The sequence below is a fragment of the Triticum dicoccoides genome, chromosome 7B (genome assembly GCF_002162155.2).
Source record: "Triticum dicoccoides isolate Atlit2015 ecotype Zavitan chromosome 7B, WEW_v2.0, whole genome shotgun sequence".
Taxonomy (NCBI): domain Eukaryota; kingdom Viridiplantae; phylum Streptophyta; class Magnoliopsida; order Poales; family Poaceae; genus Triticum; species Triticum dicoccoides.
The window spans coordinates 607,823,703-607,834,812 of record NC_041393.1 but is presented as its reverse complement, the minus strand read 5'-3'; the positions used below and the strand labels follow the sequence as shown (position 1 = coordinate 607,834,812).

The following is an 11,110-nucleotide window of genomic DNA, read 5'->3' as shown; positions in this document are numbered from 1 at the left end:
GCGGCCCGCGCGTACGACGCGACGGCGTGCTGCCTCCGACGGCCGAGACGGGAGATGAATTTTCCCGATGTGTCGAGCCAGCGGGCGCAGGATCTGACGCCTGTCCCGCGGCTTTTCACCGACGAGGATCGTTACGTCCACCGGAGGCGGATGCGTCGCCTCGCCCTCGTCGAGATGGATGTGCAAGCCTTGGTGGTGTGGCGCGAACGCTTCCCGCAGGAGGACATCGTCAACGAACATCAGTTCTATGAGCAGAGGAGGACGGAGAGGAAGGCTAGAAGGACGGAGCGAGCCGCCTATTGGGAGGGCAAGCGTACGCGAAAGCTGACCGCTCAAATGAAACTGAGAGAAACATCGGAATGGGACTTCGCGGACGAGCATGCTGATGACGCCTATATTCAGACGTCAGAAGATGACATTACCGAGTCAGAATCGGAAAGCGACGAGTAGTTGATCTTTTTTTTTATCTGTGTACGCAAGAACTATCTATGTATCCTTTTTTATCGGAAAAAATGGCCGGCGGCGTCGATCACGAAGCCGGCAGTGGAGGTTGTGCACGCGCGAGGAGAGAGGGCGCGCGTCCGTCTTGTGTCCACGCCAACGCAAATCCGGCTCAAAAATGGACCCATTTTGGGAGGCGGACGAAAGCGGAGGCGGGGCCGTTTGGGTCGGCGCGTTGGACCATCTTTTCTTTCTGCATCGATCCAAACGAACGCGGACGGACGAAATGGGTCGCCCCATTGAAGTTGCTCTAAGGCATGTAAGTTATGTGCGAGCACAAGTGTGAATTCTTCATAGGACGGTTGAGGCATGTAAGTTATGTATGTGCACAGGTGTGAATTCTTCATAGGCACAGGCCAGTGGTCTCTGGAGGCACGGGCGAGTGCTCTCCGGAGGCATGAGTAGGAATTCGTCTGGGGAGTAATGCTACACCTACGTACGTGTGGTACTTAGCTACCCGTAGATGTAGTACTCCTATCAACATACGCGCGCATACATACATGGCCGTGCTACACTGATACACCTGGATAATTATTGCTCTGCTACACTGATACTGATACACCTGGATCGGTTACAAACGCGCGCATACATACATGACCGTGCTCCTACGTCCTCACTGGTACTGCCCGCCGGTGCCAGTCGCCGGCGCGGCGCCGCCGCCGACGCGCGGGTTATGGGCGGCGCTGGGCCTCCCGGTGCCCGTGGCGGCGCCAAGCGGCCGGCTCTGGGCCACGCCGGCCTCGACGTGGCCGCCCACGGGCGCGCCGCCCGGGACGATCCCGGGCGCGCCCTGCGACGGGTGGTACTCCCCGGCGCTGGCCCGCTCCTTGGCGGCAGCGTTGGCGAGCATGGCGTCCCGCTTGACCTCCTCGGCGCCGTGCACGCGCTCCCGCGTCCTCGTCTCGGCCGCCTCCCTGTCGGCGGCGCTGTGCGCCGTGGCCTTGTCCAGCTGGCCCTGCAGCGTGGCCCGGGTCTTCTCCATGCCGGAGCACGCCGAGGCGCCCACGTTGGCCGCCGCCTCCTTGGTGGCCTCCATGGCGCTCCTCCCGGCCTGCATGTTGTCTAGCAGAGTGGCTGCTCGAGCTTCAGCTGTGTGCGCTTTGCAGATTTTGGCGAGTGCTATCATTCAGCAGGTTGGGAAGATGTGGCGAGGCTGCGGACGGATTTATAGCGGGCGCCGTCGTCGGCAGCGGCGAAACACGTAGTGGCGACACGTGGGTCGTGTACACGAAGAGGCATTTCGCTTTCTTTCTCCTGGGTGGTCCACGCGGGCTGGCGCCGTGGCGGGCTGTGGTTTTGGCTCTTGGTCGACCAAGATGCTTCAGGTCGGCGATGGGGATTTGCTGCCGACACGTGCGCTGCCAACATGGTGGCGTGGCACCCAGGAAAGAGGCTTCTTCACGCGTGGCTCCGCCCTGAGCATTTTCGAGGTTTAATTTGAGACTTTGCCTGCATCCATGTCACTGACGATCAATGAATTTGAATCATTCTTTTAATGAAAATTGCCAATTCAAAGTAACCTCACGGATAATTTATTGGTCCAGCTCGGGAGCTTGGAGTTCCAGGTTTCAAGCCTCAGCATGATTCTCAACAATGGTGTTCGATAACTACAACACATCTGTAGTTGCAATATATTTGCCTTACAGGATGAAACGATCGCCACTTCGTCAGAGTACAGACGCGACCCCTTTTGTACTTAGTTGCCTTGAGCATTCAGCACAGATTTGTCGTGTAACTTTCTTCGGCTCTACACAGTAGCTTCTCTTGGCAACAGATTCGCCCTTCTACCCGATGCACTGGACCAAACAAGCCTCAGCCAACAGTCCGATTACAGGATGCTTGGCAGTTGGCACTGCTATGAACACAGCATGAAACGAGGCATGTTTTCTTTACAAGGTGGTGCTACGAGTACAGCCTATAAAAATCAGGTCAGAAGAAACCTGTCACCCTAAACGCCCCACAGCTCATGCAATGAAATTACAAAGATACATGTCTACAAAGGAACGGTACTAGCTGAGCAATCTGAGGAGGAGCTATTCAACTTTGCCGAGACGTAGCTTTTTAGGCTATGGACGAGTTGTCGGATGTCATCTGCCCAAGACCATGTCGGAGGGTTGAGAGCTCGTATTGAGTTCAAGCAAACGAGAAGGGTTCCTCCTTCGTGGAGAAGAACCTGAAATTTGGACATAATGTGTAAATAGCAACAAATAACACAACAATAATGAAGTACAGTATGTGCACACACTACAGGAGTTGGAGAGAAAGCACATGTGACTTGCAAGTAACCCCAAGTTCTTAACTGTATAAGCAACACTTTTAATTTCTTATGATAGGTAGATTCTTTAGGTACAAGATCATCTTTTCCACTAGAACTAACTTAACTGGTTTTCTTCAAAAATAACAACAATACGATGATGCTCCTCAAGCCAAAACATGTAAAACTTCATTATCAATATAAAATGACCATATTTTCACCCCTATACTTTCAACTCATAGTATGCGACACAGATGTTAGCCTCGTGTCATTGGCAAGTGGTCATCAGATCTGCTAGATGCATCAATAAATTTGAACTAAAACCACGACAAGAATTATGGAACGGAGGGAGTGCTATGCAAGGAAGAACGAACTTACTGTCAACCAAAGAGGAAGAAATCCTAAGACAGAAGGAAGTGCAGCAAAAACAATACAGGTTAAGGCAAGAGCTACGCTTTGCTTCACCTGTAAGGATAAACCTCAAAATTGTAAGAACCAGCAATATTGTATCTATAAGTGTTCCACATTGAGCTCAAAGGAGACATTACCAATGAAGTTGTTTGACGAGCTTTAGCGATACAAAATGGCACCACACATAAATTATCCTGCAACAACAGAACATCTGCAACAGCTACCGCTGTTGCACTGGCGCGTTGTGCTAGAACAATACCGACTGTTGCAGCTGCAAGAGCTGGTGCATCATTTATACCATCACCAACCATTATTAAACCTCCACCTGAAAATAAATGCAAAGGTACATAATGATTAGCCATCAGAAGCAACTTCCCTTGGGCCAAATAGTGAGCATATGGTGATATGACTGCAAGCGGAAACTTCTATGAGAAAAAGTTGGGCTGGCAAAAAGTAGAGTGCTTCAAATGCACAATAAACAGAGTTTACTATGGGAAAAGAGTGCTGAGGACCTGAGGTGGTAGCTGGTAGGTTATAGATCACATACAATAGTAACTAGAAGTTGGAGGAAAACCATTTAGGCATTTGATCAAGCCATGCAACACGGAAGGAGGTGAAATTGAGTAGAAAGCAATCCAGTTTGTTTAAGTGGTGGGTGTCTAAGCTAGATATGTCGATAATGGAATAACATATGAAAGGGGAAAAAAACTGTTGTAACCATAATTCATAAAACTGCCATCTGATAGTCACAAGAAACTGAAGTACCTCCCTCCCTTGAAACTGCTTTTACTTTGTTCAACTTGTCCTCTGGCTTTAAAGAGAAGTGAACTTCTTCAATGCATACAGCTTTAGCAACTCTTTGAGCACTTGATTCATGATCTCCAGTAAGCATCATGATTCGAAGTTTAGCCTTTTCTCTTAAGGTATATATAACTTCACAGACACCAGTACGGGGTTCATCCTCAAAGTGGAAAAGGGTTACCTGATAAGATTCAGTGACCGGATAAATAATACATGGAAGGTAAACCTTCAGATAATCAACAACTTCTATGGTGATTTGGTTATGATAATACATTCAAATGGATGTGGGCATGTAGCAAGAATATTTGGCAGATTTATTATGGGTAAAAGGCACTACAGCCTGCCAGAACTTATCGTATATAGACCGACTTATGTTTTCATTTTTGCTTTGCTCTCCCAGTATATACCATACCCCAACCAGCCAAATGAAGAAAACAGTGTTTGACAAATCACACTTTATTATTGATGTGGGGCAACATATGAGCTTAGACTGCAACAAGTAATCCACCTCAGATTCCAAAACAATTCTCAAGCCTGAATTAACTTATCAATTAACATAATTATTATATATGAATGCTTACATGAACATCCCAAACAAATAACTGTACAGCAGCATAAAAGAACATCAAAAGGCATACTTATATGAGAAGATTTTTCCAACTCACCTTTTTATCTACTGAGAGAGCAGCTTGGACAAATTCAGGACCAAATGCAGAACACTTTACTGCCTCTTTTATTTGTTCAGATTCACCATAAGATCTGTATAGTGAAGAAATATATTCCACAGAACCGATAGATGCCTTAGCAAACTCATTTTCATTGTCTCTTGCCTGTAATAGAAATAGATGAGTGTCAACCTAACATACCAAGATCCAAGTTATCTTATGCTTCGTACTGACCAAACAACACACAATGTACATTCTAATTGTTCAATCTACGAGAAACATACCCATAGCATAATGAGTAAATAGGGATGCGATGAGTATGTGTTGCTTATAGTAAATGAAAGATCAATGGCATTTTTCAGTAAAACACTTTGACTTCTTCCACTCTTGCCTTTCCACCCAAATGAGATCATTAAACCAATTTGATCAACACGTCTACACCATCCAAACTTGATACATCATCTCATTATCCTATTTTAAGGGTGTTCCTCTCATGATACAATTATGCAATTCAGCTAATACAAAACAAACCATCCAGCCAAATAACACAATTTTTCGAAAACCACTCTCATTTATGAACCTTCACAACACCAAACAATGACTAGGACCAATTCTAGAGAGCATGAGAAATCCAAAAAAAAATGTATATGCACTATATCGATTTCAATATTAACCTTGGCATATTTAAATTTAGAAAATGCTCCCAAAATAAAATTTCCCTGCAAATTAAGCATATTTACAATGGCTTCCATATTCCAAAATAACAAACATTACACATAGAGATACAGTGGCCAACCCTGCCTGTCCACTGTGGCAGTCAAGCCTACAATAATAACCCGCCAACAGAAAATTCTTCCTTGATATATCTACCAATTTCCATGACTTTGCTGGTGGAAATATATATCTAAGATACACATACCTTTATGCCACTCAAAGTAGCAACAACTCCTCTACCAGGTAAGCTCTCAAAACTCTCAACAGCAACCACTGGGAGGTCTCTCCCAACAGAGTGTTTTAAAACTGCCCTGTGAATCATACAATCAATATCAAATTGCTGCTATAAATTATTCTACAAAAAATCATGACATACATGAGACTGTAAAGAACATAAACTAAACATTATGAGCTTGAACATCAAGCTTAAAATAGTGGCAGGAGACAATAAAGTTTACACCAAGTTTAAGGGCATATGATAGAATTCTTGTTCGCACCTCATCTATAAGCTAATGAAAATCAAGCATGGTACACACTATATTGGGATTGCAAGGATTCATCGCCACTGATTAGCAGTGGATTCATACCACTTTTTTCAACGTGTATCGTGTGGACTCGTAGCACTTGAAGGACAGACTAGTCAAACATATCTTTCTATGAAGCTAAAATTAGAAAATACGTAAAAAAAGGTCTTGCATATTTGCATTCCTTCTTTCGTTTTTGCAAGCACATATTTGAATTTCACAATGAAGAAAACCACAATATTGTTTTTAAAGTACACTAGCAGAACATAGCACATTAAATTGTACATTGGATGATTCTAGTCGACGTCAAACCAGACACAATTGAATACTAAAGTAATTACTGATAAATAGTTTAAAATGAACTAGCAGATTTCTTTCATCAAAGCACTCTGATGAAAATCTGGCTGTCAGCAGAGTATTGGCCTGGATGGCTGGATTGGGTATAAATTCAATGCAGGTATAGTAATTATCAATACATTTAACCCAAGGGAACTAGTGTTCAAGGGGTTGCATAGTTCTAATTCATAATGATGCATGCAAAAAAAATAAAACAAATAAATATGACCCTTGGGAAAATTATCCATTTTCCTCACCTTCCAATAGGATGGGTTGTTCCTTTCTCCATAGCTGCAGCAACAGCTAGAGCTTCACTTTCACAGTTCGGAGTACAACAAGAAGGGTCAACACCATTACTCGCATCCAAATGTCCATGAATGGGCTCGATTGCTTTGCACATAAGCTTCCCAGTTGTTAATGTGCCTGTCTTGTCAAAAGCAATAGACTGACAAGAAGATAGGGCATCTAAGACATGCCCACCTTTCAATAAAATTCCCTACAGAGGAATAAAGAAGAGAATAATTCCACTATCACACTCTGGAAGAAGGTTCATTCAAGAAACAGGAGCATGGGTCATAGTAAATGCTACTATGACCAAGATACCACAGTTTGATAAGATGGGCTCAAAGTAATAACTGATATCTTCCCATGCACACAGCAACAGCACTAATATAATTGTAGAACAATAAACAATTCAGATTAATATGCTCTTATCTCTCACAGCCCTTGTGCACATAACCATAAAACAGAAAAAATGAGTCGAAAATATCCCAGTAAAATACTGATAAAAATTAGAATAAACAACTAGATGATGTCACAAAATTTAGAGGTCGAAAAAGCACTGCTTATACCAACTGAAGAAAATAATCAATAAAGCTAAGAACGTCGAAACTTTCAGACAGTACCTTACTTGCAAGAGAACTGATTGCAGTGGCATATGCTAATGGAGCTACTGCCAATGCACACGGAGATGCAGCCACCATGAGTCCTAATCCACGGTAAATTGAACCCCTACAAACTAAAGAAAATGTCAGAGCACAGAAAGCTCAATCCTAGAGTCCAGTGCATCAGTTCAGTACAAATTGCCAAATCATCAGTACTAAATTTTCTGAAGCATGAAGTATTTGTAAAAACACCAACACAGTATGTCATGTGACCTTAGGGGAATACCTGAGTTACCGAAAAAGGGCCAATTAAAGAGGAATGGTCCCAGTAGTGCAACAGCCAAAGACAGAGCCACGACAACTTTGCTATAATGCTCCCCAAACTCATCTAACCATCTTTGCAACTTTGGCTTGTTTAGCTGGCCCTCTTCAGTCAGCTGGACAATTCTGTTGAGTGTTGAATCCTCCCATGATTTGGTCACCTAGAACAAAGGTAACCGAATAAGAGCATAAAAAGGTAACATTCTGGAAGGAGTACGCCAAACGTAATAAACTGCGCTAACTTAATGCTATGTTAGGAGAAAAAGGAATAGCATATTTGTTGCTGGTAACTACCAACAAATACAATTAGGTTTGTCCATTCTGTAAAAAATAATTAGGTTTGTTTCTCGTTTTCTACAATATCACAGAATTCCTGTCAGTCTGGAATGGTTTCATCTCGTCAAGATGGCTATGCAGTACCAACCATGACTAGCAAGTTAAATATTACAGACCTGCTATTAAATAACTGTAATCACGTTTGTGTGTGAGCAGTATAGCAGTACATCACATCCTAATATCCTATTTACGAGAATAAAGCAAGATAAGAAAATGAAGCATTCAGGACTAATGAACAAAATGAGCAAAGAAAAATGAACTTGGAAACGATCTCTTCGCTGAAAAAAGAAAAGGCCTGACCTTTACAATCATCATTCCTTCCAAATTCCTGGCTCCACCTGGTATAGCATCCCCCACAGTTCTCTCAACAGGTTTTGTTTCACCAGTGAGGTGTTCTATGGTGATTGTGGATGATCCTTGGTAAACTTCTCCATCAACAGGCACAGCCTAATGAATAGAAGAACTGCGCCACAATGAGATAAAATTCCCAACGAACTAGACTAGACAAATAGCATCTACATGAAAAAGGAATAGAAGAAGATAGGATATAGCATTATGCTCAGTTAGTAACATGAAGGCAGTCCAATTGAAAGAAAGACAATAACAATGTGATGATCGTGAAGAGACTATGAAATGAACAAAAAAAATAGGAATACAGGGAGTTTTAAATAAACAAACAACACACCTCACCAGCTCTGACCAAAATATGAGAACCCACTTCAAGGTCATGCACAGGAACTTTTGCATAATTTAGATTTGAAAAGTGTGCCAACTCGTCTCCACTTGTTTCTAACAACAGTGCAAATTCTGGATGATTTTCCTTAAGTTCCCTCACATCATACATTGACTTGCTTGTAAAGTACTCTTCAGCTATAAGAAATAACGTCAAAAGAGAAAACTATCAGTGAATTCATAAACATGAGCCAAAATGGGGATAATTTTGAAGAGCATCACAAACATGTACCGATATGAGCTAAGTTAAACATTGCAAGAAGTAAACCACCCTCCAATGAGTTTCCCATAAATATAGAAGCAAATGCTGCAAGAGCCATAAGTACATGGATATTTATTTTGCCATCTGCAATATCTACAAGAGCGTCAAGTGCTGCAGAAACCTACAATGAAAACAGGAAAAATGTCACATAAGCATTCCACAGACAAGCAATCTCAAAGCAACAAACATCTGTTTTTTCTGTATTAAGGAGCAGAGCCAGCATAGCACTTCCCTGTTCAATGGAATGTAACTAGAGCGATTTTCTTCGCAAACAGTGGCTCTAATTGTAACAAACCACTATAGAAGAGATTTCTGAAGTTTGGAAATGAAATTTTCCATGGTGTGCATTATTATCGAGTAAATGAATATACCTCCTCATTTTCAATTTTTATTTTCAGTATGTTTCTGTGTTCGTCTGCAGTCTGCTGGTAGACCTGATATGCAGCCTGCACTAGATATTACCCCCAAACCAGTACTATGGTATCAAAGTTATCAACTCAGTTGTTCAGAAGTTTAGTTGAATTCACACTGGTCAATTCTAACAGCTTGAACGAGAGCTTTAAGGTTCCATAATGGCATCACATTAGCAGTTCCTCCATAATCTCTTAAGAGAAAATTTCTCAACAAAATTCAATGTCATGAAATGAAAGCATTCACTAAAACTTTCTCTGATGAACAAAATCCTCAGAATATGCTAGTTAGAAGTCAATTGAAGTCACAACGGCATGGTTCTAACTAGATTGGCATTGGTGCTTCAACTGCTCCTATGTACTCTTCCTAACTACTCCTTAATACAGTAACTAAGAGCTGGGAAGAGTCAGCGGATCTTACCCCGACAAGAGGGAAGGCGATGGCGATGAGCGCGGCCGGCAGGCGCCCGACTGAGTTGAGCAGCGGGATGTGCGGGCAGACGGCGGCCATCAGGAGAAGGCCGAGGGAGATGCAGCAGAGCTGCAGGTGCTCCCGCAGCGCGTCAGCGACGTCGGCCCACCCGATCGCCCTGGCCATCCGCATGACCGCCGCGCCCCCGCCTCCCCCCTGCACGTCCACCCCGCCGTGGCCGTGGCCGTGGTGGCCATGGCTGTGGCCGTGGCCGTGGCCGTGCCCATGCCCGTGGTGGTGGTGGTGGTCGCCGTGGGCGCGGGGGGTGAAGAGCAGGGAGCGGCGCGAGGCGACGAGGAGCGGGGGTCTGGGGTCCAGGGACAGCGACGCGGAGGGCAGGTGGGGGGCGCGGCGGCGGCGGAGGTGGGGGAAGGGAGGGGGCCTCGAGACGCGGAGGAGGTGCGCGGGGCGCGGGAGCGGCGGGGCGGAGGAGGAGCACGCGGCGGAGGCGGTGAGGAACTGCATCGCTGCTCGCGGCGCGGCGGGGCGGGGCGGGGGATCGCGGCGGCGGTGCCGAGGGGCGTGTGCCGTGTGGTGATGGTGGTGGACTAGTGGTGGTGGTGAGCAGCTCAGGGGAGGGGGAGAGGAGGAGGAGGTGGGCTGGTCCACGGCTCGGCCTTGGACTTTTGCGCCGAGGGGCGTGTGGACGACGGGGACGCTGCGAGCCGGACGATGGCAACACTGTCGTCACGGTGTCGATGGGTGACCCCGACCGTCGATTCTCCGAGCTCTCGTGGCACCAACTTGGGGGGGTGATCAAGGAGATTCGATGCTGAAATTCGAAAATTATGAATTTTTATTCTGTTCAAAACCCTCAACAAAAATGTTCAGCTCCAATTCATGTAAGCAACTATTCCCTACAATCATTTAGATCACTAGAATGATCTAAATGATTTTATATTTCTCTACCGAGCGAGTACTAGTACATGTCGAGCGATCGGAGTGCGAAAACAACTACTCCCTCCATTTTTATATATAAGGCCACGAACTCATATTACAGGTATCAAGGTAAAATTAATGGCTACTTAAACCAATATTGCAAACTAGTCTTTTCTCCTTGCTTAACGTGTTAATTAATGTGTATTTTTTTCTCCAACGCACAACAGGACAACTTTCTCACCCCTCGTTGGTTGATTAATACGGTGCATGCAAATCAATCTTCTCACTCCTGCATGCATGCATGAGGTATTAATGTCTTCGGTTGCTAGTACGAGGCAAACCTCATCAATTTTACGATTTGTGTTTTTTTTGAACATCAGTACAGACACAAGCGCTCATATACACGTGCATACACTCATTCCTATGAACGCACACACGCACACCCTACCCTTATGAGCACCTCCGAAAGACCGAGCCAGCATATCATCTTGAGATTTACGAAGTCACCGTAGGCGCCTCGTTGTCGACGGGAACGTCTCCTCCCACTGAATGCGCATCACCGGAAATCCTGAAATAAATCCAGGAATAAATGCGAGCACCAGGATTTG

The 11,110-nt window shown here is 44.8% G+C and overlaps 2 protein-coding genes across 2 annotated transcripts; both read right to left on the bottom strand.

Annotated features, from left to right (window-relative positions):
• Nucleotides 1–973: 973 nt before the first annotated feature.
• On the bottom strand, nucleotides 974–1,675 carry LOC119341427 (late embryogenesis abundant protein 46-like). The gene has a single exon (XM_037613298.1). It carries the CDS (start codon nucleotides 1,625–1,627, stop codon nucleotides 1,115–1,117), a length of 513 nt encoding a protein of 170 aa, XP_037469195.1. The 5' UTR covers nucleotides 1,628–1,675; the 3' UTR covers nucleotides 974–1,114.
• Nucleotides 1,676–2,010: 335 nt separating this feature from the next.
• On the bottom strand, nucleotides 2,011–10,169 carry LOC119336795 (probable cadmium/zinc-transporting ATPase HMA1, chloroplastic). Its single transcript, XM_037608871.1, has 13 exons — nucleotides 9,573–10,169; nucleotides 8,712–8,862; nucleotides 8,433–8,617; nucleotides 8,048–8,194; nucleotides 7,377–7,572; nucleotides 7,112–7,224; nucleotides 6,464–6,702; nucleotides 5,552–5,657; nucleotides 4,633–4,797; nucleotides 3,932–4,148; nucleotides 3,304–3,491; nucleotides 3,134–3,220; nucleotides 2,011–2,674 (listed from the first exon to the last, which is right to left on the bottom strand). The coding sequence occupies exons 1-13, from the start codon at nucleotides 10,086–10,088 to the stop codon at nucleotides 2,495–2,497; spliced, it is 2,490 nt and encodes an 829-aa protein (XP_037464768.1). The 5' UTR covers nucleotides 10,089–10,169; the 3' UTR covers nucleotides 2,011–2,494.
• Nucleotides 10,170–11,110: the final 941 nt, after the last annotated feature.